Source organism: Amphiura filiformis, chromosome 10 (assembly GCF_039555335.1).
Source record: "Amphiura filiformis chromosome 10, Afil_fr2py, whole genome shotgun sequence".
In the NCBI taxonomy this organism is placed as follows: Eukaryota; Metazoa; Echinodermata; class Ophiuroidea; order Amphilepidida; family Amphiuridae; genus Amphiura; species Amphiura filiformis.
Window position 1 is genome coordinate 55,261,647 of NC_092637.1, and position 27,238 is coordinate 55,288,884.

Genomic DNA, 27,238 nt, shown 5'->3' on the forward strand with positions numbered 1-27,238 from the left:
TCCATTCAATTAACACGGGACGTTGGCTAGCTATGTCTTGCCCTCACTCACTATTTTACCAAAGTACGAATATTTCTGAGCATCTAACCTAGCTGTAATTTTAGGTCATGTTAGAGGAATATATTTGCTAGAAGTTTTTGAGAGTACTTTTAATATTGGCCGGTTATTTTTCACACATTGACGTTAACTAGACAAATGCCTATTCTTCTAACATGGCACGATTTGTACAGGTCACAGCTCAATGGTGAGAGCACTGTGTATTGTGTATAGGAAAACGGACAGTAACTGCAGTATGAAGTAAAGCTGGTACTGGTTCTATAAAGGATATCCCAATGCTTGATATAATAATTATATTTGGCAACAATGGATAGCTGTCGGTCTCTTATATTCAGTGATAAAAAAATTAATACTAACATTCTCCCAAAATTGGGAAATACTGTCCATGTACAAAAGTATCGGCAAAATCTATTTTCGGCTATAAATTGAGCTCTTCTGTAAATTGACTTTAAAAACAAATAAAACCAGCCGTCTCTAACCACGCGATTTTCACATTTCCCTGGCACTGAAATTGACTGGGGCAATGACGTCTCAGTAACACAATTAAGGCAGCGGACAACTGAGCACAAATAACGATGACGTCATTGATGTAAACAATTTCGGTGCGTGAATTTTGAATAATGGGTGTTGAGAGCCGGCTGTTTTTATTCATTTCAATGGTCAATATGAGTTGTTTATAAGGCATATTCATAAGGTCCGTTCATACTACGCCGCAATTGCTTTGCGGTGCGGTGCGTTGCCGCACTGCATCCTACTGCAAAATACTGTATTGCGGTATCGCAAATAAAGTTAAATACATTTTAACTTAGAAATGCAACGACTTAGAAATGCAACGCAAAAGCAATTGCGGCGTAGTATGAACGGACCTATAGACGAATCCAAGGAGCCAAGTCATGGTCAGGATTTGGTCGGACATCTTTGGGTAGCCGCTAGCACCAACCTGGTGTTTTGAGCGTCCAATTGTGCAAATAAAAAGCCGCCTAACACCTAGAGAAGATGCAAGGACGAGGAGGGTTAATAGAATAATAGCTAATAATATATATAATGGAGATAATTCCGCAGGTAATCCCGTCGCATCTATTCATACATAGTCCTTTTGTTCGCAAGTACATCAATGCATAGATACCGCGTGTAGTTAATCCGATTATTATGTCACTTCAACAGCGAATAGACCATGCTGTGCATTTTGTCGAAGGGAACTGTATTGTGTTATTCTTTTGTCTGCCTGTGTTTTCGCGGAAGGTGTAAAACGGGTGATGGAATGCAGTTTAAAATTTCCGCCAAGGCCGAATCATTTCACATTTTGAGTGCATTGTAGCTAACGGCTACCCAACTAAAGGCTGCTAGTCAGGTGTAGGAATGCGTGAATTTGGATTCCTCTATAACGTTGCCGGAGTGTTCCTTTACCTATGAGCTACTGTGCATGCTAGTTAGGATTGCCGCGTATACACAGCTACGCTATAGTTACAAGAAACCATCAGTTGCTCGCCATCTGCTGCAAAGGCAAGGCATGTGGGATTACCTGGCATGCTGATGGAGATATCTCCTAAGTATTCACCAGATAGAGAGAAGCAATGGATGCACTTATTATCACAGTTGCAAACACACACGATATTCTCAATACAGGCAATTCCTGCAAGGTCCCATCTTTTTACATGAGTCAGAGGATTGACTGTGTGCAATAATTGTCCTTCACTGTCCATAATATGTACTTTGTTACAGTCACTCATAATGATGGCATCATCGGTTGTCACAGCTAGTGCCAGTGGTTTGATACCTACTTGGATGCTTGCAATGTGAGAACCATCTTGCATGTGTTTGCTGATATATCCCTGCTTGATTTCTCCTATCAGTAATTGTCCCTTAGCATCCATGGCCAGACCTGCTAGACGAGTGTCTTCATCAGCTGAGGATTTCTGTTGAGGTGATACTGCAGGCCACCTTTTTCTATACACTCCATCAGGGCCAAAGACTTTAACGAACTGAGTGTCATCGGTAATATAGAATCTTCCATCCGAGCTTACTCTGACTTCTTGAGGCAGTGAGCGTGTCCCAGGTTTCAGTCCTTGCTTGGTATCTATGCTGAATTTGTGCACTCCTTGTTGACTGTACACCTGTACCTTTACTGCACTAGAATCAGCTACACACACATCTCCTCCTTGATTGTTGACTGCAATGCCAAGTGACAATACCAGTTTACCAGGCCCATCAATACCGATCTTCCTTTCAAGCTTCCAGGGACCACCAATAATCTGTTGTTGTCCAGATGCCTTGGCTCCTGCTTCTACTGCTACTGCTGCTACTGGTAGAATGTCAGATATCTGTGGGAAAAAGTGATGCAATTATTGTTGATATTTCATCATGATTTCCACTGATATATTGAATGCATAATTTTAGATAATTAAAGGGAGTCTCCGGCAATCATGATATTATGCCTTATATGTTAGAAAAATATGTATCAAGCACGAATCACGTGGTTTTATTTAAAACAAACTCATAGTGACCACAAAAAACGAATAAAAACAGTCGGCTCTCAACACGCGATATTTCAAAATTCCCGCACCAAAATTCGTCGGCTGTATTCCATAGTGGCGTATAGTGATTTTTGGTCATTTTTTTTAAAAATTGGCACATATCGTCGTCCGTATTCCATAGTGGCGTATAGTGGGGCGCCGCGAATAAACAACTTTTCGAGAAAATCGGGTTTGAAGAAATGCCAATTTAAAATCGAGTTGTGTAAATCAGACATTCATTATATTTTGTAAATGATGTGAACTTTCTGTAGTAAACTAAATAGATTTTATTGTTATATATTTTTCAAAAGAAATAAATACATACTATTGCTGGCAAACTGAAAATAAAACTATACGTCACTATGGAAAACAAACAAAACGCAATACCCTAACCTAACGTTAACCGTACGCCACCTCGGTCGCCGTGTAATCCCTATGGCGTTACTTTTCGTCGTTCGTATTCCATAGTGGCGTATAGATCCGATACGTGTACGCCACTATGACATACGATGTTTTTCATTTTTGCCGATATTTCATAATTATAAAATGTGTATAAAAAAAGTGGCGTATGGTCGATACGCCACTATGGAATACAAAAAATGTCACTTTGTAACTATACGCCACATTTAATTAATTAATTACTAATTAATTAGCTAATTATGACTGATGAGACTTAGAAAAATGAAAGAGAACATCATTAAAAACATATGTGCCAATTTTCAAAAAATGACCAAAAATCACTATACGCCACTATGGAATACAGCCGACGATATGTTTTTAATGATGTTCTCTTTCATACTATACGCCACTATGGAATACAGACGACGAATTGTCTAAGTGCAATGACGTAATGGTTATGTGTGCTCATTTGTCGTCAGCCTTCATTGTATTACTGGGACGTCATTGGACTCGACAATTTCGGCGCCCGGGAATTTTGAATATCGCGTGTTGAGAGACGGATGTTTTTATTCGTTTTTATCATGTTTATGGTCAATATGAGTTAGTTAAAAATAAATCCACGTGATTCGTGCTTGATAATTATTTTTCTTAAATATAAGGCATAATGTTGTGAATCCTGGAGACTCCCTTTAAGAATATTCGATCAATTCTTTGACTGTTTGTCTGAATGCCTTTGCCCTGGCTGTGTGGGCTGTATCAACAATTTTGTCAATTATAGGTTAATGAACGCGTATTACTTATTGGGAGAGAAATTAGACAAAATAATGCACGCGTGCTGATGTTGATGCGTCTAATGCACGAGCCCCGAAGGGGGGAGTGCATTAGACGCATCAACATCAGCGCAAGTGCATTATTTTGTCTAATTTCTCTCCCAATAAGTAATACAAGTTTATTAATCTATTTCATACACGAGAAGAAAAAAACGCGTCATTTTTTTTTTTATATATAATAAATTATCACTAAAAATGTTGGAAAACAGAACCAAATATAAATGCATCAACCCGCCCGAAAAATGAATCAATCCTACGCGACACGAACGCGGGCGAAACACTGCGCGTAGTACGCGGAGTGCACAATATACACAATCAATGCATGTTTCGCACTTTTCTAATAGCTTTTCTGATTGGCTGCTTAGATATAGGAGTGTATGAAATGATAACCGGTAACATGGAGGAGTTCACATTGCCCACAGTTCGTACACCTGAATTTATTCTCGCAACGCAACAAAACGCACTCTACCTCATTGGCTAAAAACCAATAGCTATCGCTTAGCTTACGTCATTAAAGGAATTTACAGAGATGAACAGATGTGGTTTTGGCCCTTGGATATGTTTAAAACAAAACCACCTATGTAACCTATTCGCAGTTTTGTTTTAAACATGTTCGAGGGCCGGGCCTGCCCACATACGATGTTCAAAATATTTTGTCCAACTGAGTCACTAAACGATCAGCAACCAAATATAGAGGGTTCATAGCCAGAAGGCCTTAACTCACTTTTTGGCCATTTTGAGATTCTGGTATAAAATAATCACCAGCACCCACAGATTCTTCTGATCATAAAGCTTTAATCCAATCTTCATGTTCCAGTTAACACAATAAAGTCCACTTAGTCACGTCTCAATATAGCCAATTGCAGTTAGCCAGAAAGCCTCAACTCTGAGTTATTAAAGGCTTTCTGACCCGAACTCAATTTGGTCAAACACTGAGATAAGCCTTTCTGGCCTGCACAGTTGGAGAGTTAAAAAGAAGAAAATCACTAGCCTAGGCAGCTTTCTGGAAACTGGAACGCCTTTGGAGAAGCCCATCCCTGCCAATAAAAACTAAAATCAAGCTGTTTGCGGTAACTAATGTTACTGTTTTTCTGTACGGGTGCGAGTCATGGCTACTCACCACGGACATGGAAAGCAAGATCAATGCCTTTGCAACATCTTGCTACAGGGTCATGTTAAACATCAAGCGTGTGGATCGGATTCCAAATTAAACCATCTGCAATTTGACCAACACCACTCTACTGGTTGCCAGAGTCAGGATTCATCAACTCAAATTTCTCGGCCATATACTGCGTCTTGAAGACGACGAGCCTGTGAAAGAATATGTCCTTTATATTCCACCACATGGGAAGAGGAAACCGGGACGGCCACGCTCACTGTACTTACAGTATGTACAGCACCTCCTGGGAGATACTGAAGGGATGCTGCAGCCAAACAAAATTGTTTCGCTTGCCCAAGATCGCAATAGTTGGAGAAAGCTTGTAGTCGCCTGCTCCGCAGCCGAATGATGATAAATATAGTTTGAAGAAGTAAAAGAATACAGATAACAGAAAACAGAAAGCGAGTAAGAAAAGACAGATATGAGGTAGAAAAAAGAAGAAAGGTAAAGAAATTATATATTTACCTTGAAATACAAGGGATAGAAAAATGAAAGCGATACGAGGAAAGGCAAAGAAACGAAATGAAGCGAAAGTTGGTTTGTTCAAAACTGCACGCGCCGTACCGTATTTTTCCCGTTAAAGAAATATGTACGTCAATGCTGTTCAGTTTCTGCACTATTCTTTTTTATCCATTGAAGTTTAGGACTGCAAGAGGTTGTGCAACAATTATGAGCCCTGAGGGTGGTTAAAATGGGGGAGGAAATGTTTGGCAAGCCAAATAAAAAGGGAGAGCAGGTCGAAAAGGTGGAGCAAGCGAATGTTGGCAAACATTTTACGGACACCTTTTAAATGACACGCTCTAAAAAGGCTCAGGAAAACAGTTAGAGAAACGGTTTAAATATGCAACAATTTTCGCTACTCTGGCATTAGACCATTTAAAGTTTGCAAATTGGGAACGAATAACTTTAGCATGTGTAAAGGGGGTGGGTGGAGAAGCAAAGATTGTTTAGCAGGCAGGGGGAACATTATTGGCAGGCCGAGGGGGGGGGGCAATGTTTGCCACACCGTTTGGATATTTTTCCCCCGGAGGCTCATATTATTATGCAACACTAAAAACTAAAATGAGACAGTATAAAAATGGTATAACACTTCCCTTTCAGATTAAACAAATTACCCATGCTTGGAAAAGAGAGAAATATCATTGGTTGGCGCAATTGTTGTAACAAAGCGTTTACTCTCCTGGCAATGAATATTATATATCTATATATTGAATCTCCCAGAACATGTAATAAAGGAAGTTAATACAACTCGTTGACAATTCGAATAGGGTGGTAAAGGGAAATAAAAAAAATGATAATAAAAAGACACTGATAGGAAGCTGATTGAACATGATTAAAGTGACTCACTTAAAAATTCTTGTATGAAAAATCTAACAACGCGCGGTGATTTATAGTGCGCTACTCACAGGCAAAACGCCTTAGCACACTTTACTGGTTGTCACTGACCACTACGGCCCCACATTATTCAATAAACCATTTAACAACAACTTAGGGACTTTTCTGCTTAAAGCGTATACCCGCGCGCGAGACATTCCACAATTGACCTTCGCAGCCAGGATAGGCTCCTCGAGTTTGGTAGTTACAACGAGACAATTAGCAGTAAGTTTCTTGTCCAGGAGAATCTCAAGCTAACTCAATTTTTCCGAGAGAGCGTACTTAACCACCACCAGGGTTCGAACTCGCAACCTCTCGATTGAGCTAACTTGTCTGCGGCAACATAGACAAATATTACATTGTATGGCACTACGCGTTGACATATTTTAAAATGTAATTGAAATTATAATTCTCTAAGGAGTGACTTTATTTCATTGAAATCAGTTAGGATTGTGGTTAAAATGTAAAACAAGTCTTAAATGTGGGCCTAAAAGGAAGATAGTTTGTATTAGATACAACATGTTTATTAAGCCAGGTCGATTTTGTAATATTTTACATTCACGGTAAGTCTACTTTTAAGTGGACTTGCATACTTTTAAGTAGACTTGCATGTTAAAATATGTTAAACGCATAATGCTTACAATTGCTGGTGGTCTCATTCAGTGCAATCTTAACTTTAAAGCATTGTAACAATCCATGGGTTTTAAATTAATACATAACCGGGCACTTGGGATAGTCGACCATGTCGACAGGGGCCCATCCCTGGCAATCAAGCTTGACACGCTTAGCAATTTCAACCGCGTGCATCGGTTTGATTTTCATCTTTTGAAAATGTAACATACTGGTATCAATCTTTGTCAAATTAGAGTGTTTGGTAGCACACGACCTTATCAATCAAAATATTTTATTTTTAATGAGAGAGATGGGAGGAAAAAGGGAAGGGAAACTAAAAAAAGGGGAAAAAGGTAATGGAGAAGGTTGGTGACAAATGAAGACAATGAAGAGTTTCACTTACCGCAGAAAGGATATCATCAATACTGGGTCTCTTGCGCCAGTCAAGTTCCCAACATTTCTTCAACAAATCAGCTATTGGCGGAGGGCAGTCAAGAGGAATTGGTGGACGCTCATCGTCACGGCAGACTCTCATCACAACGACTTGTGGTTCCAAACCCTGAAAGGGCACCTCAAGTGTCAACAGTTCCCATACAACTACACCATAGGAGTGGATATCATATGTAGGCGATAGCTTCAGATCTTTCATCAGTTCAGGGGCCATCCAGGGGTAGGAAGCCGACTGTGTTGCGTTACTCATTGTTTCTTTAAGGTTCTTAGATATCCCAAAATCAGTCAACTTTAAGACGTTTCCATCGGCGATCAAGTAATTGGGCGATTTCACATCTTTGTGCAATATCTTCATTTCTCTTAGATATTTTAGCGGTAACGCAGCCTGCTTTGCCAAATCACAGAGTTGATCTAATGGCAGTCTCTTACCCTTACGCTGATCTAGAAAGGACCTCAGCGAGCCACATGTGCATAGCTCCATAATCAAAAAGTAATCGGGACTCTCGTCAACAACCGCTAACAGCTTCACTATGTTTGGATGGTCAAGTTTGGACATGATTTCAACCTCACTTGGATTAACTATATGAAGTTTCTTTACAGCAACCTCTTGTCGTTTCCATAGCGATTGCTTCCAGGTTGCTTGGTAGACAGTTCCAAAACCACCTACTCCAAGTACAGTTCCGAAAGTCAAGGCAGATCGTTTCACTTTCAAATAAGCCATAATCGACGTATCTGTGTGTCCAAAATAAATATATAAAAAATACCTTAATCCATTAATTAATTGATATTACTACTAATTGGGAACACAAAAAGTTTGTTTTTCATGTGTCTCGGGCATTTAATCTTTTGGAGAACTTGACCAAATTGTATTTGAGAAAAAAAAACCTGAATGACACAATTTGTTAAAATATTTTTGTCATACATTTAGTTTACAAGCAAAATAAAGTCTGCACAAAAAGTAACGCAGCTGTTATAAATACGCCTATAGCTTCAGAACTAATAATTGTTTTCACAATATTTTAACATAGAGAGAAGGATAATTTATTTACGCGAATTTTGATACCCCATTTGTCAAATGTCGTTCAATATTAGCAACAACAGTAGTGCTTTTAAAGAAAAATACTCGAATTTAAAAGCTGCAGTTTACAGCGATCAATGGTTATATGCTTGCGCTGTAGCACGTAAAGCCCGCCATTATCTTCGCGCTTACTTCAAAATTAATACAAATATAGCCGCAACTTTTAAATTGGGTTATTTTTCTTTCAAAACACTGCTGTATTGTTAATATTGAACACAATTGGACAAATTGGGTATCAACATGCGCGTAAATAAATCATCCTTCTTTTTATGTTGAAATATTGTGAAAACAATTAGTTCTGAAGCTATAGTCGTATTTATAACAGCTGAGTTACTTTTTGTACAGACTTTAGATAATATGTTTCATATGTTTGACGTAAAATCGATAATATGTTTCAACCAGATATTCGACATCAAATAGAATTGATTTTCCGTCAACAAACATTCCTTAGAAAACAAAGTAATTCAAATAGATTAAATAAGAAATACTTGTTGAATGATTATTCTACGTCAAATAATGGTTGCATGTAAAACATGGCCCTTAAGGTTAGCCGAGAGTTTTTCATGCGCTTGATTTCAGAGGGGTGTAAGTTCATAACAGAAACAGCCATGCAGAAAATGCACAAGCGTACCGGGACGTAGGCCTACTTATAATAAAATATCGATCCACGGTCAAGACATGAAAAGGCTATGAAACTTGGCTTAGCTCGTGCCGATGCCCGGAGTTCGTGAATGGGGGGGGTTGTCATGAGGGGCGGCATGGCGGGTCGGATGCCGGGGGGCACAAGCCGTTTTCGGCAATTTTCATAATTTTAAAATTGATTTGGGGCACTTCGTCAAGCTACGCCATGGAAAATTGGTTAATTTTGAATTTATAGCCTTGATAAATCAATGCTGCTATTCCCCTGATTACAATGTAATAAGGTACAACAATACATCAACAAGAATATCAAAAAGCAATTATTTGCAAATCGAATTTGGGAAGAATTCAACAAGACAGACTTAGCAGGCCTACAAATTTCTGAATTATATAAAGTGAAAAACAATCAATCACGATTCACTGCAGTCAGCGAATCAATCAAATAAAACTAAAAAGAAAGGAGCAAGAAAGAATAAAGAAATAGTGAAAAGAGAAAGAAAGAGAGAAAGAAAGAAAGAAAGAAAGCAAAAAAGCAAGAAAGAAAGAGAGAGCAAGAAAGAGAGAGAGAGAGAGAAAGAAAAGAACGAAAAGAAAGAAAGAAAGAAATGAAAAAAAAAAAAAGAAATGAAAAAAGAAAAGGAGAAAGAAAAGAGGAAAGAAAGGAAGTAAAAATGAGAAAAGAGAAAAGAAAGGAAGTAAAAATGAGAAAAGAGAAAAAAAAAGAAAATTCAGCCACGCGGGGACTCGAACCAACAAAAATGTTTCATAACAGATCCCCAGTCCAACGCTCTATCCACTCGGCCATACATCAGCTTACGCAATTGCTTGTTCCCGAAGCGGATATATAACTATAATTGGATGCAATTGTGTGATTACAATCGCGTCCGCACAATGCGCTCTTAGAATAAACACGCATGTCGGCGCTGAAATTTTGAACGAACTGATGGAGGAAAAACCTCGTTTTTTGCAATACTAGCTTCAATTTGGAGTGAAAATCAAATGGGATAGCAATTGGCAGAATGTTGAGAAATAATGTAGGTATTCAGATGTCTGAATTAACGTCCCGTAATCCAGATATCGATAATGTAACAAAACAGTGTTTTGTGGTACAAGATTCTCGAAAATTGTTCCCAAAAACGGGCTAATAAAATTTAATCGGTACTGTATTTTGTTCTTCCCCATGGCAACATTATTTCTTTGGTCGATTTGTAGTACAATACAAAAAGAGAGAAAATAATCACTCGGCGTGGTCTTATACGGAGCGAACATTTGAAAACAACTGCACGGAACGCGCTTTTGATCTTTTGAACATGGTGCGTAAAATGATTTAAACGAAGGATTTTCAAACGGATTCTAAAATTTTGTATAAACACACAAAAACAATGTAAAGATACATCCATGCACCAACATTTGACTCACTGCGATATTTGATTGCTGAGAAAACGCGGTTTTAGAGAACAACTTTATACGTCTTTTATACGTTTTTTATACGTTTCTTCGTGTAACCTTAACACATATAGCAGTCAAGTATTGCGTGTTGATTACTTCCGATATCATTGTTCGAGGCCAAAATACGATCAAGTGCAAAAGTCCCTTGGATATTAGTTGTTCATTACTATTTCGCGCTCGGGTGATATGATATTCTTTTGTGCAGATTCCAACCTATATCAAATCCCTCTCGCCCCCACCAACCAATGTTGGAGCAAACATTTCAAAATCGAGGCGTTTGGCCACTCCCCGGCGATCGATATACAACATTAGCGAGTTTGCGAAATGCAATTTGCAAATTTACTTGCGCTCTTCTTGCTCTGTACTTCAACACGAACGTTTGATTGGTTTGAGTCAATATGCACAAACAGCATATTGACTCTTAAAATTTAAAAACATACAATTTGTTTAACCTAATTAAATCACTAATTTTGAACAAAATTTGGCTTGATTTTTATCCAAACAAAAATAGATTAATTCTAACTAGATATTTGTATAACTTGTAATTTTGTAATGAATGAGGAAATGTGGAAGCATTTGTGCTTAAATTGACGTATTTTCGTTCATAAGTTCTTGCTATTTTCGATTTACACGTTCACTTCGACTGCTAGCACGGCAGAGTTATAACATTGAATTTGTTGTATTTGTTTATATAACATAATTTAACAATAATAATTTTGACGTAAAGTTTACTTTGGGACAAATTAACGAGGTGACATGCAATTAGATTCTACAATCAGAAATCACAAGGAGTTATAAACTAGAATCCATACATTTGCTAATCTGCAACTGATTTTTTCACCTCAAAATAATTTGGTCACACTTTTGGCAGTCAAACGGCGATAACATCTCCAACTCTGTCATATCAGCCAAGAATCGCGTGTTGATTACTTCCGACATTGTAATAAAGGTCATGTTATTGAACTCGGCACATTTCGATTTATAATCTGTTTATTAAATCAAACAAAATATGCTCTGTACCCAGAAGGATAATTAAACGTATACTGTACAATTTTTGGACTTATAATACGTATATTAAATACCTCCGAGATCCAGATTGTAACATATCTACTAACGAAGTGATTTTTAATAATATTTTGTAGAAAAATCTTAACCTAGACCCTTTATTTAAGAAATCGGATATTACCGTTTGCACAGTATTTTTGTGGGCGTTGAGAGTGCACCAGATATATCGAATTGCATTCTGAATACGAGGAATGTCCTTTTGATAATTTAACGTTTCTGAGTTGATTGTTTGCAATGAATTGATTTAAAAAAAATGATTTCACCGTATATATATATAACATTTGTAATCCATAACCTCAACATCGTCCTTGTATGACGAACGACGAGCTATGTTTCCATTTAGTTATTTGTCAGGTATACAGTGTTTGAGGATGAGAGTATAGGTGGTGCGATGTTTTTCAATTATTGATTCCATGACAGCGTTGAAGACTACGTTATCCCTTTATCCTTGCTCAGAAACAGACAGGCAGCTGTCAGTAATCACTGAATTCTATTACAGAGTCCGAACCCCAGGGTATTTAGATTACTTTTTACGGGATGTGGTTCCCGAGGTATAAACTATGGCTTTAAAACCGGTAAAATTTGGCTTTCTCGAAAATGAATCCATGCATGTGTAAGGATTTTTTTTTATGAAAAGAGAGAACACGAAAAGAATCTTAATAGAAGAATGTAAGAAAATATAAATACAACACCAAAATATAATTGAAAAGTTAGAAAAAATATTTGGTTTATAAAAGTCATGTGACCGTGATGAGGCTCGAACCTACCATCCTTCGATCTATAGTCTAAAGCGCTCGTGTACCAAAGTCCTATGCCTTACCAAGTGAGCTATGCTCGTGAGATGCGAATTGAAGATAAAATAATACATTGTATACCTGCTTGTGTCGGTAATTGATTTGCTCAAATTCCATAATGGTATGATATTTAGGAGGGCGTCAGCATGAATTTCGCTATCATCACAGTCGCTTCTCTATGCTTGTAGACGGGTTTTTACGGTAATGCATGTATATGATTATTTGAGCAAATGCAAAGAAACATGATGTGTTGCTTAAAATAGATTTTAACGGAGCTGTAAAATCAGGCATGAGAATCGTCCTGCTTTTGCATGATTTCCTGCTTTTTTGTGGTCCAAATTTCCGTACTTTCTTATAATTTCAGGCCGTTTTGGCCTTTTTAGCCTCATTTCACGCGCTTTTCAGGCTTTTTCAAACTTTTCAGGGTTTTTTCATGGATGATCATTCTCATGCCTGAAATATAATCTAGGATTCTGGAGATTGAGATAGAGTTTGTTTATGATGAATTTATACGATATTTTGAACGATTAATAATTGGGCCTAATTATAAATAATTGAGTAGGTCTTGAGTAAAAATTAGAATGTTAATTGGAGATTAAGTTAATCTTTAATGATTCAATTTATGAAAACTGTTTGAGCAGAATTAAGGGCTGCTAAATGACCAGAATGGTGCTATTTTTCTGGTCTCGAAGCCGGTCTCGGACGAGACCTCGAGACCAGGAGGACCGAGACCGAGACCAAGACCGAGACCAGCAGGTCCGAGACCGAGACCGAGACCAAGACCAGGCTTAGCTGGTCTCAAGACCGGTCACGAGACCGAGGCCGGTCGTTGTTCATTACTATTTCGCGCTCGGAGTGATATGATATTCTTTTTGTGCAGATTCCAACCTATATCAAATCCCCTCTCGCCCCCACCAACCAATGTTGGAGCAAACATTTCAAAATCGAGGCGTTTGGCCACTCCCCGGCGATTGATATACAACATTAGCGAGTTTGCGAAATGCAATTTGCAAATTTACTTGCGCTCTTCTTGCTCTGTACTTCAACACGAACGTTTGATTGGTTTGAGTCAATATGCACAAACAGCATATTGACTCTTAAAATTTAAAAACATACAATTTGTTTAACCTAATTAAATCACTAATTTTGAACAAAATTTGGCTTGATTTTTATCCAAACAAAAATAGATTAATTCTAACTAGATATTTGTATAACTTGTAATTTTGTAATGAATGAGGAAATGTGGAAGCATTTGTGCTTAAATTGACGTATTTTCGTTCATAAGTTCTTGCTATTTTCGATTTACACGTTCACTTCGACTGCTAGCACGGCAGAGTTATAACATTGAATTTGTTGTATTTGTTTATATAACATAATTTAACAATAATAATTTTGACGTAAAGTTTACTTTGGGACAAATTAACGAGGTGACATGCAATTAGATTCTACAATCAGAAATCACAAGGAGTTATAAACTAGAATCCATACATTTGCTAATCTGCAACTGATTTTTTTCACCACAAAATAATTTGGTCACACTTTTGGCAGTCAAACGGCGATAACATCTCCAACTCTGTCATATCAGCCAAGAATCGCGTGTTGATTACTTCCGACATTGTAATAAAGGTCATGTTATTGAACTCGGTACATTTCGATTTATAATCTGTTTATTAAATCAAACAAAATATGCTCTGTACCCAGAAGGATAATTAAACGTATACTGTACAATTTTTGGACTTATAATACGTATATTAAATACCTCCGAGATCCAGATTGTAACATATCTACTAACGAAGTGATTTTTAATAATATTTTGTAGAAAAATCTTAACCTAGACCCTTTATTTAAGAAATCGGATATTACCGTTTGCACAGTATTTTTTGTGGGCGTTGAGAGTGCACCAGATATATCGAATTGCATTCTGAATACGAGGAATGTCCTTTTGATAATTTAACGTTTCTGAGTTGATTGTTTGCAATGAATTGATTTAAAAAAAAAATGATTTCACCGTATATATATATAACATTTGTAATCCATAACCTCAACATCGTCCTTGTATGACGAACGACGAGCTATGTTTCCATTTAGTTATTTGTCAGGTATACAGTGTTTGAGGATGAGAGTATAGGTGGTGCGATGTTTTTCAATTATTGATTCCATGACAGCGTTGAAGACTACGTTATCCCTTTATCCTTGCTCAGAAACAGACAGGCAGCTGTCAGTAATCACTGAATTCTATTACAGAGTCCGAACCCCAGGGTATTTAGATTACTTTTTTACGGGATGTGGTTCCCGAGGTATAAACTTTGGCTTTAAAACCGGTAAAATTTGGCTTTCTCGAAAATGAATCCATGCATGTGTAAGGATTTTTTTATGAAAAGAGAGAACACGAAAAGAATCTTAATAGAAGAATGTAAGAAAATATAAATACAACACCAAAATATAATTGAAAAGTTAGAAAAAATATTTGGTTTATAAAAGTCATGTGACCGTGATGAGGCTCGAACCTACCATCCTTCGATCTATAGTCTAAAGCGCTCGTGTACCAAAGGCCTATGCCTTACCAAGTGAGCTATGCTCGTGAGATGCAATTGAAGATAAAATAATACATTGTATACCTGCTTGTGTCGGTAATTGATTTGCTCAAATTCCATAATGGTATGATATTTAGGAGGGCGTCAGCATGAATTTCGCTATCATCACAGTCGCTTCTCTATGCTTGTAGACGGGTTTTTACGGTAATGCATGTATATGATTATTTGAGCAAATGCAAAGAAACATGATGTGTTGCTTAAAATAGATTTTAACGGAGCTGTAAAATCAGGCATGAGAATCGTCCTGCTTTTGCATGATTTCCTGCTTTTGTGGTCCAAATTTCCGTACTTTCTTATAATTTCAGGCCGTTTTGGCCTTTTTAGCCTCATTTCACGCGCTTTTCAGGCTTTTTCAAACTTTTCAGGGTTTTTCATGGATGATCATTCTCATGCCTGAAATATAATCTAGGATTCTGGAGATTGAGATAGAGTTTGTTTATGATGAATTTATACGATATTTTGAACGATTAATAATTGGGCCTAATTATAAATAATTGAGTAGGTCTTGAGTAAAAATTAGAATGTTAATTGGAGATTAAGTTAATCTTTAATGATTCAATTTATGAAAACTGTTTGAGCAGAATTAAGGGCTGCTAAATGACCAGAATGGTGCTATTTTTCTGGTCTCGAAGCCGGTCTCGGACGAGACCTCGAGACCAGGAGGACCGAGACCGAGACCAAGACCGAGACCAGCAGGTCCGAGACCGAGACCGAGACCAAGACCAGGCTTAGCTGGTCTCAAGACCGGTCACGAGACCGAGGCCGGTCGTTGTTCATTACTATTTCGCGCTCGGAGTGATATGATATTCTTTTTGTGCAGATTCCAACCTATACCAAATCCCCTCTCGCCCCCACCAACCAATGTTGGAGCAAACATTTCAAAATCGAGGCGTTTGGCCACTCCCCGGCGATTGATATACAACATTAGCGAGTTTGCGAAATGCAATTTGCAAATTTACTTGCGCTCTTCTTGCTCTGTACTTCAACACGAACGTTTGATTGGTTTGAGTCAATATGCACAAACAGCATATTGACTCTTAAAATTTAAAACATACAATTTGTTTAACCTAATTAAATCACTAATTTTGAACAAAATTTGGCTTGATTTTTATCCAAACAAAAATAGATTAATTCTAACTAGATATTTGTATAACTTGTAATTTTGTAATGAATGAGGAAATGTGGAAGCATTTGTGCTTAAATTGACGTATTTTCGTTCATAAGTTCTTGCTATTTTCGATTTACACGTTCACTTCGACTGCTAGCACGGCAGAGTTATAACATTGAATTTGTTGTATTTGTTTATATAACATAATTTAACAATAATAATTTTGACGTAAAGTTTACTTTGGGACAAATTAACGAGGTGACATGCAATTAGATTCTACAATCAGAAATCACAAGGAGTTATAAACTAGAATCCATACATTTGCTAATCTGCAACTGATTTTTTTCACCACAAAATAATTTGGTCACACTTTTGGCAGTCAAACGGCGATAACATCTCCAACTCTGTCATATCAGCCAAGAATCGCGTGTTGATTACTTCCGACATTGTAATAAAGGTCATGTTATTGAACTCGGTACATTTCGATTTATAATCTGTTTATTAAATCAAACAAAATATGCTCTGTACCCAGAAGGATAATTAAACGTATACTGTACAATTTTGGACTTATAATACGTATATTAAATACCTCCGAGATCCAGATTGTAACATATCTACTAACGAAGTGATTTTTAATAATATTTTGTAGAAAAATCTTAACCTAGACCCTTTATTTAAGAAATCGGATATTACCGTTTGCACAGTATTTTGTGGGCGTTGAGAGTGCACCAGATATATCGAATTGCATTCTGAATACGAGGAATGTCCTTTTGATAATTTAACGTTTCTGAGTTGATTGTTTGCAATGAATTGATTTAAAAAAAAAATGATTTCACCGTATATATATATAACATTTGTAATCCATAACCTCAACATCGTCCTTGTATGACGAACGACGAGCTATGTTTCCATTTAGTTATTTGTCAGGTATACAGTGTTTGAGGATGAGAGTATAGGTGGTGCGATGTTTTTCAATTATTGATTCCATGACAGCGTTGAAGACTACGTTATCCCTTTATCCTTGCTCAGAAACAGACAGGCAGCTGTCAGTAATCACTGAATTCTATTACAGAGTCCGAACCCCAGGGTATTTAGATTACTTTTTACGGGATGTGGTTCCCGAGGTATAAACTTTGGCTTTAAAACCGGTAAAATTTGGCTTTCTCGAAAATGAATCCATGCATGTGTAAGGATTTTTTTATGAAAAGAGAGAACACGAAAAGAATCTTAATAGAAGAATGTAAGAAAATATAAATACAACACCAAAATATAATTGAAAAGTTAGAAAAAATATTTGGTTTATAAAAGTCATGTGACCGTGATGAGGCTCGAACCTACCATCCTTCGATCTATAGTCTAAAGCGCTCGTGTACCAAAGTCCTATGCCTTACCAAGTGAGCTATGCTCGTGAGATGCGAATTGAAGATAAAATAATACATTGTATACCTGCTTGTGTCGGTAATTGATTTGCTCAAATTCCATAATGGTATGATATTTAGGAGGGCGTCAGCATGAATTTCGCTATCATCACAGTCGCTTCTCTATGCTTGTAGACGGGTTTTTACGGTAATGCATGTATATGATTATTTGAGCAAATGCAAAGAAACATGATGTGTTGCTTAAAATAGATTTTAACGGAGCTGTAAAATCAGGCATGAGAATCGTCCTGCTTTTGCATGATTTCCTGCTTTTTTGTGGTCCAAATTTCCGTACTTTCTTATAATTTCAGGCCGTTTTGGCCTTTTTAGCCTCATTTCACGCGCTTTTCAGGCTTTTTCAAACTTTTCAGGGTTTTTTCATGGATGATCATTCTCATGCCTGAAATATAATCTAGGATTCTGGAGATTGAGATAGAGTTTGTTTATGATGAATTTATACGATATTTTGAACGATTAATAATTGGGCCTAATTATAAATAATTGAGTAGGTCTTGAGTAAAAATTAGAATGTTAATTGGAGATTAAGTTAATCTTTAATGATTCAATTTATGAAAACTGTTTGAGCAGAATTAAGGGCTGCTAAATGACCAGAATGGTGCTATTTTTCTGGTCTCGAAGCCGGTCTCGGACGAGACCTCGAGACCAGGAGGACCGAGACCGAGACCAAGACCGAGACCAGCAGGTCCGAGACCGAGACCGAGACCAAGACCAGGCTTAGCTGGTCTCAAGACCGGTCACGAGACCGAGGCCGGTCTTCAGACCTATAACACTGGTCCCGAGGCAAGTCACAAGTCACCAAAATAATGTCGAAGTCATGTCGAAACCACGCTCAACATACATGCATTAACAGACAGCGCAAAGATGTTTTAACAGCTTAAAAGCCAATGAAAATTCAAGAAAAATTTACTTAACATAATGTCATGGAAAGCATGCATTCATTTTTATCGAATGCGTATAACCAATTCGAGGAGAAATTAAGCATTTTTTTACAAAATATCTCTGAATGATCCTTTTAGTTTTAAATAAATGCTGTGACTACTTACATAATAGTATTATGATAACACTGCATAACATGCCATTTGCGTGGTTTCATCGTTTAATCCAAACAGCAAGTATAACCATCATGATTGTGAACTAGTCACTATGTCCTGTTCGACAGCAAACCAGGAAGTCTATTGTATATCACAGAATATTGGGTATTCAGTTAGGTAATTAGACTTTGTCACAGTCCGAATTTTATTTAACTTTACAAATGTTACAGTTCTATAAATTTAATAATACAGAATGCATTTTATTCACCATCAACATCATGAACATAGAGCGTGTTTATAGCATGAACGACCTATCTGCAATAACTGCCAGGTGCCTAGGGGATCAGGCTTTCCATGTGATGTTGCTGGCCCACGGATATGGAATATTCTTCCACAGCATATCCGTGAGGCCCCCACCCTAAACCGGTTCAAAGAACTCCTCAAATCACATTTATTTCCTGTTGCATAATATTGTTTTTGTTTATATTCCATTTGCATGTTTTTGTAGCGTAAGTCTATTGTAGCTTAAGTCTCTTGTAATGCGCTTTGGTATTTTATGATAAAGCGCAATATTCTTATATGTATGTATGTATGTATGTAATATTTATAGGGCAGCTATAGCAGATAAGACTTTCTTGCACCGAACCCTCGATATAAGGGGCTGTGCAATAATTATAAACCCCCGGGGTAAAATTTCAAATGGCTCGCCAAAATCGCTTGCCCACCCCCCCTCGGCCCGCCAAAAATTCTTTGCCCCCCCCCCTTGAACATGCCAAATTTTTGGGATCCTATATTGCAAATTTCTCCGTTAAATGGTCTAGATGTTGCGAGCGCAGCAAGCAGGAGAAGTTGCATATTTAAGCGTATCCGTACTGTTTTCCTAAGCCTTTTTAGAGTGTTTTATTAAAAAGGCGCCCCATGAATGCATGCCAAAATCGCTTGCCCCACCCTCTCGGCTTACCAAAAATTGCCCCCCACTTTCGGCTCGCCAAAATTTCTTGCCCCCCCATTTTACCCTCCCCAGGGCTCATAATTATTGCACAGCCCCTAATCATGGACAACAGGTTATAATAATTGTCACCTTTCTTCCGTGACCTTTCTTAAAACGTGTTTTACTAAACATGTAAAATCAATCTGGTGAAGGACGGAGTGTAATTATAATTGAAGACAGAATTAAAAAAAAAAGAATAGTTTGCGTCTGAGGTCAGGGCAAAGGCGCGCTGTGATTGGTTGCTGACCTGCTCAGTACGGCATTTTTGGTCTAGTTGACAGGCATTACTCGTTGACCTACGATAAAACGCCCAATAAAGACTTAAAGTACATGCCCTATCACACCACTCCACGCCATACATAAATTCTCCCAGTCACATTTCCCAAATATGAAATTAAAATTTTAATTTACTTCTTTAAAAAAAAGTTTTTGAGTTAGACGCGATCAAAGTGTACGCCGATTTGTGATCAACCATAGCAGAACACTGTCAAGTAAAATCCTCCAAAAGTTGCTGTATTTTAAAAACTAGTATCTAAAGTATCTTGAAACATCTATCACATGAAGAATTATTCGCTATTAAATCAGTAAAATGATTACAAAGTTATACGTCAGTATGTAAAAACGTGAAAACGTTGCACCCTAACATCCGTCACACATCCGTCACTATGTCTTGCGCCAATATCGCGCACGCTAATCTGGTCTCTCATGTTGATCTATGGACATCCGTCACACATCCGTCACTATGGCTTGCGCATAAAAGTCGGATCAAGGAAGGACTTCGAAGCATCCGTCGGTTCTTTACGCTTATTATTAAACGCTTTTTTCATGATAAAACCGACTCGTCACGAGTGCCCACGACATACATGGCATATTGTATTTGAGTATTTACTCCTGATCTTACTAGTACTCACTCTCATGATATAGCTAATCACACAAGCTGTAACTTCTTTTTACAAAACGCCAATGATCGTATTCAGTTTTTACCAATTTACACTGTATTATCTGTAAATTTGGAGCCGCCTCTAAACGCCTCTGAACATATTTTGATCATATTTCAATAACCTACTCATTAAAAAGGATCATATTTTCATTTTTTATTACTTAATCATCCCTTTTATATTGTAAAGCTTTGAAATAATGTCTTTAAATAATTGTCGAATCAACTCGAACCATTCAAAATTTATTAAAAGTGATATTTTACTAAAATAATGATCCATTGAATATCTGCTCTACTTAAAAGTTTTTGGTTTATACCCAGTTATCAACATCCGTCAAGAAATCATGTAGGTTTTAATGAACAATATTGAATTACGTACGTTCAAATTGAAAAATAATGTTTTTACATAGTGACGGATGTGACAGATACGCCATACAATTTAGTTGTTTTTCCGAGTAAACGGCGTTTTACATAGTGACGGATGTTTAGATACGCCACTATGTAAAACGTCGGGTAATGTAATATATCAACATCCGTCATTTGCATAATTAATTAACTAATTAATTATGCAAACTTGAGCTTCAAATCTTGGTAATATTATACTACTCACTATTTAAAATACATTGGCCAATTTTCATAAAAATGACAAAAATCAACATACGTCACTATGTAATACACCCGACGATGTGTATTATAATAGAGCTACCATTATTTATATTGTTGAATTCTCAAGCGCATCATTTCGAATTGGGTTTGGAAGATACATTCTCCTAAAGCCCGATACTGAATCCACCTGTACATTTTAATTTCATCGCGGGATGCTGAGATGTTTGAAAAGCATCGCAGCATCGCATACCGCTGCAAAGTGGAGTCAGGATCGGGCTTAATTCGAACCACCAGCATCCATGGTTCGATGTAGAGAGTCTTTCCTATTCAGAGGAAATATTGCAATTACACACCTTATTGCCTTTTAACAATAACCAATGACACTAGCACGTAATTCCAGTCAAGCACCAATCTTTAATCCTATTGTTGAAGAAGATAACAAGCTTATACTTATGTATAGCATTCGTAAAAAAGCTTAAGTCTTTGTTTGCTTTGGTTAAATCCTGTTCAAGTGGTGGGTTAACCAACAATTAACAATGAGAGGACATTCCTGAACCTCGTTCAGTTGGCGATGATTTGAAGTGACTGTCAATTATGACCATTTGATATTTAATACCAGCAATGTGGAAAAAAGAAATAATGTAGTGCCAAAATAATGTACCCTTTTACGGAAGGAGCAAAGTTTAACAAGTTACAACTCCGCTTCTGCAGTACGAATGTCAGCGGCGAATGTCAGGTTATTATTTCCCAGTCTTGAAAAAAAATTGCAGGCAGAGGGAATCGATCTCGGTACCTCCCGGTTAAAAAGCACTGTGCAAAACCACTAAGCCAACTAAATATCTGTCGTGAGATGCTTGACATTAATCTTTGATATTGCTGAATGGAACAAATCGCGGAATTAAATCAGTAATAAAAGAAGTAGATTCTTATTTAGCGGCCAAATTGGATAAAAGGGGAAATATTTGTCCCTGCTCTAAAGAAAATATAGGTTAGAAAATTACCAAATAAATTTAAATTAAAAATTGAGATTTTATATTTATTTATTTCACAAGGCGGCATTATCACAGACAAACACTGTATACGCTAAAACTCGACCCTCATTACTAGATGATGGCATAGCTCAGTGTTAGAGCATCAGACTGGTAATGTCAATATATCGTTGGTTCGAATCCGCCTGCCAGCAATGGTTATTATGATTTTAATGCTACGCTACAATTTGTTCAATTTTTTTTCATTTATTTATTTATTTATTTATTTATTTATTTATTTATTTATTCATTTAAATAATTTTATATATTTGAAAGGGGTATTTGAGCAATTTGAAATTTTTACCCCCGTATAATCCTATGGGGTCATTTTGAACCCACCCCATCCCAAATTTCCAAAACCTATGAGTTTAAATCATACATAATGATCAGTACGTCAATCATGAGTGGACACCGGTTGGTCACTGCATTTATTTGGGAGTGGGTAGGCACTGCAGCTTGATTCACCATCCACAACATGATAATGTGTGCACATGCTACATTATATACACTTGTAGGCCTATGTTGTTGTTGGTGTATAAGTAATGAGCCTTGCAATTGAAATGCCTCAAGCTTTTAATCCGATATGCAGATTATCTATTTGTTTTCATGAATTGGAAGACATTCTTTGATGTATTACTGAGCTCAATGATCTGAAATTACTGGAGTGTGAGGTCTGCATAGTATTTTATTAACAGAAAGTATAGAGGCCCTGCATGAAATTATCGATTGGCTCCAAACAAAGGATTTGAGCCGGTGTCCTTCACCGTAGTTATGGCGGAGTGCAGTCCATTCAATCAAATGTTGTCATCAACCTATTTGATTGCAATCATGCTTTTGTTGAATGCATTTGAGTAGTCCGCCATATTTACGGGATGATATGTCACATGCAAGGCCTCTATTCTCCAAATTCATTTCCTAATGTATGTGAGAATGATACAATAATGACATGATGAACATAGTCATTGATGCATCAGTTTTAAAATAGACTAGGCGGTTACCATATTTGGCGGTTCTCGCCTGGGCGCGATTACCTGTACATTGTACATTGTACGAGGGGGTATCCAAAAGTTTTTGACATCACACAGAAGTGAAAGTGCTATACCGATGAAATTTTGTCAGTGTAATCACTGGTCCTTATGTACATTATGGTCCAAAAATGGTCTCATAAGTATGTTTACTTTCTTCACAGGTGGCGCTAGATGGGAAGTAGGCGCATAACCTTTTCGTGATAAGATCCTCCACTTTCTTGAGTTTTTTCACTGTGGCCGCATCATCCGTAAGTGATGGACGTCCACTTCTTGGCTCATCTGTGAGGGACATGTGGCCAGTTTGGAAATTCCTTTTTCAAAAAGCAACAGTGCCATATGATGGGCAATCAAGATTGCTTTAATTTCATCATAGATTTTCTGAGCATTGTAGGCCTAACCCTTCAAATGCAGGAACTTAATCATGATGCGTGCCTCAATTTTCACCATATTGCAGGTTATGCGCCTACTGCCCATCTAGTGTCCCATGTAAAGAAAGTAAACATACTTATGAGACCATTTTTGGACCATAATGTACGAGGGGGTATCAAAAAGTTTTAGAAATCGCCCAGAAGTGAAAGAGCTATATCAATGAAATTTTGTCAGTGCAATCACTGGTCTTATGTGCAAAATGGTCTCATAAGTATTTTTACTTTTTTTTACAGGAGCTAGATGTCACTACCTGCCTATATAACCGCATAACCAGCAAAATGGAGAAAATTGAGGCATGCAGCATGATTAAGTTCCATTTTAAGGGTTACAGTGCCCAGAAAATCTGTGATGAAATAAAAATTCCTTTTCCAAAAAGCGACAGTGACATATCACAATCACCACCGAAGATAACTTTCATTTCATCATCAATTTTCTAGGCACTGCAACCCTTCAAAAGCAGGATCTTAATAATGCTGCTTGCCTCAATTTTCTCAATATTGCAGTTTATGCGCAGTAACTGGGGCAGCGGGTTATTGGCATCTAGTGCCACCTGTAAAAAAAGTAAACATACCTATGAGACCATTTTTGGACCATAATGTACATAAGGACCAGCGATTGCACTGACAAAATTTCATTGATATAGCTCTTTCACTTCTGGGCGATTTCTAAAACTTTTTGATACCCCTCGTACATAAGGACCAGTGATTACACTGACAAAATATAGCTCTTTTCCTTTTGAGTGATGTCAAAAACTTTTGGATACCCCCGTACAGTGTACAAATACCACCTGTACGATAGATAGATTTATTTTCTACTACGCCTACGCACGCGCCACTGCCATTCATCAACTGAAATGACTCATTTCTACGATCTGCGCAGGCTCATTACCTTCTTTAACTTTATCAACTCAAGAAATAATTTTTTTGTCAGTTTTTATTTTCGATACGCAGGCTGGAGCTTATCATATTCTTACAACACATATATTCAACTCCAAGTCTTACAAAGATTTTTTTACAAATACCAAAAATAACGAAATAATTATATTCAAGGATTTGATATATAATCATACATTGAAAATCAATAGTAAAATACACCACCATAGGCCCACGTGTAGCTAGGAATAAATACCAGAAATGGATTAGCAATTCTCTGTCTTAACACGAAGTACTAATTTTATTGTTCAGATTATTATTAGTTTGCAGCATGAACTTCTTCCATCGACCTACTTATTTGCAAAAATAAATTCTTCTTTCTTTTCCTTATTGCACTAATCGCTCCTTTCTTCACTGGGAACAGTATTCTGCGTTTGTGTTCCACTTACATTGTGACAAATGTGACAATCCCTGAGTATCCATCAAATCCCACAATTAAAAAAGCTATAGTGTGATCAGTATTAAAAAAAAAGAGATTTTCAATAATGTTTCAAAAATTGTAGAACAACTTTTAGCAAGAACTTTTAAATCTGACCCAGCTTAAGTTGTGGAAATATTTAAAACTGCAATAATATGGTAAAAACAAAAATGTCTAATTTTGGTCATTATCCCTATACCATTTACCCTTGACATGATTCAAAATAATATACGGCGACACCACGTAGACGAAACAAATGTACAATTTATTTCTCCGTTTAATTGAAACCGCTTCATTTTACCATGTTTTAACACACAATATTCTGTATTTTAAAACTTACGTGAATGATCTAAACAACCGACAAGACAATGCCGTAGTAGATGATTTTTATGTCGTCAGCCTGCTACGCCTTTTGCCTAAGTCATTTTTTGTAATTTTGAGAAAAAGAATTACAAAAAATGACGTAGGCAATTAGCATAGTAGGCTGACGATGTATTGCACATCGCCCTTGATCCAATCAATAATTGTCAACCGACAAAAAGGTGATGCCCGAAATAATTGTGCAATAAATCATCCACTACCGCATTATCATTACATTACTCGTTGAGTGTTTCTATATAATTTATGTATTTCTACTCATATTATATGACAGAAGAACCAACACTGACACATGTCCTTTAAGGGGGTACTACACCCCTGCCCAATTTTGTGCCTATTTTTGCATTTTTCTCAGAAATTATAGTGCATTGAGGACAAGTAAGATATGTATATTATAGGGGCAAGGACTACACCTACTGCACTGGAAATTTTATTTCAGCACAGACAACAGTTGTGGAGTTACAGCCAAAATTGAGGGAAAACCAATATTTGATCAATAAATCAATAACTAATTGCTTTGAGTTGCTGAATTTTGATTATAATATTTGTAATCCTTGCCCCTATAATATACATATCTTACTTGTCACCAATGTGCTATAATTTTTGAGAAAAATGCAAAAATAGGCACAAAATTGGCCAGGTGTAGTACCCCTTAACCACCTTAAATTTCTATCACGTTTGACTCTTCCCAATGCCAATTAAATATGAACCAAAAGACATTGGACATGAAATGTTTGATATTTTTGTAATTTCGTAAGATAAAATTCTCCATTTCATGTTATCTACCAACATGTTTCAGTTACGTTGGGAAATGCACGCTACGTTGTTGGTCAAAACAAATCACTCATCGATCAGCTACGGAGTGTAAACACCGTTTTTATTTTTCAAATTACAATGCCATTATAATCCGATCCCTATTCTAACAGCCCAAGATTTTTAGTCATATATAGCAATTGGAAAACTGGCATTCATAACATGATTTTCTGGGTAATAGAATAATATATAAAGGTTTCACAAAGTGTCCTTTAGGCTAGGAAACAAACACCAAACCAGATTCTGTTAACTGCAAACAATAAACCAGCCGTTTTTTGCTTGAAGTGGGTTGTTTTCGACACAACTGTTTTGGACATTTCTCAAGCGTATGGTGATTTTTTATCATTTACAGAAAGAACGAAAATAGCAACATAAATTCCGACCGAGCGACCGACTCTACATATGTGACCGTCCACGGCGAATGAGCCGTAAATTCCTCCCCGGCCAATTTTGTTTTATTTCGTGTTTAAAAAATAAACATCATAAACTTAAAAATGGTATATCATTTGACTTCAAACGATATCCAGAAGCGGGGTTATGGTTTGATTAAACTTTGCTCCTTCAACAAAATTATAGCTTTTTACGTTTTTACATGGTCTCTTTTTCCACATTGCTGGCAATAAATATCAAACAGTCATAATTGGCGGTCATTTCAAATCATCCCCAAGTCAACGAGGTTTAAAAAGTTCTCTCATTGTTAATTGTTGGTCATGCATACCTGTACAAAATACAATACCTGGTCACCCACCACTTGAACAGGATTTAGCAAAAGCAAACAAAGTATATTATACTTGGCAAGGCCATCACCCGTAGTAAATCATTTTGGGTGTAAACAACAGCATTTAAGGCTGAATTTATACTACATCGCTGAGCGATAGCGATTGGTTTGGAGACAGTGAAGCACAGCGCTTTTTGTTGCGTTGGAAAAGCGCGCTACCTCATTGGCCAAATACAAACCGTTCGACCCTCAGCGGTGGAGTATAAATCCAGTTTTAGTATTTGAATGAAAGACCTTGGGTACAACCCCTCCCTCTTCGTATGAGTAATGCTGTTTGTATTTGATTCCAGTGGCGTAGCTGCTGGGGGG

At 37.1% G+C, this 27,238-nt stretch overlaps 1 protein-coding gene across 1 annotated transcript in view; it reads right to left on the reverse strand.

Moving 5' to 3' along the window:
• Nucleotides 1-301: 301 nt before the first annotated feature.
• The window catches only part of LOC140161984 (uncharacterized), a 66,175-nt gene continuing 39,238 nt past the window's right edge, over nucleotides 302-27,238 (reverse strand). Inside the window, exons 17-18 of the mRNA XM_072185276.1 lie at nucleotides 7,348-8,126; nucleotides 302-2,378 (exon numbers count right to left, since the gene is read on the reverse strand). Coding sequence (XP_072041377.1) covers nucleotides 1,488-2,378; nucleotides 7,348-8,126 — 1,670 coding nt within the window. The 3' untranslated portion in view covers nucleotides 302-1,487. The remainder of the gene's footprint in view (nucleotides 2,379-7,347; nucleotides 8,127-27,238) is intronic.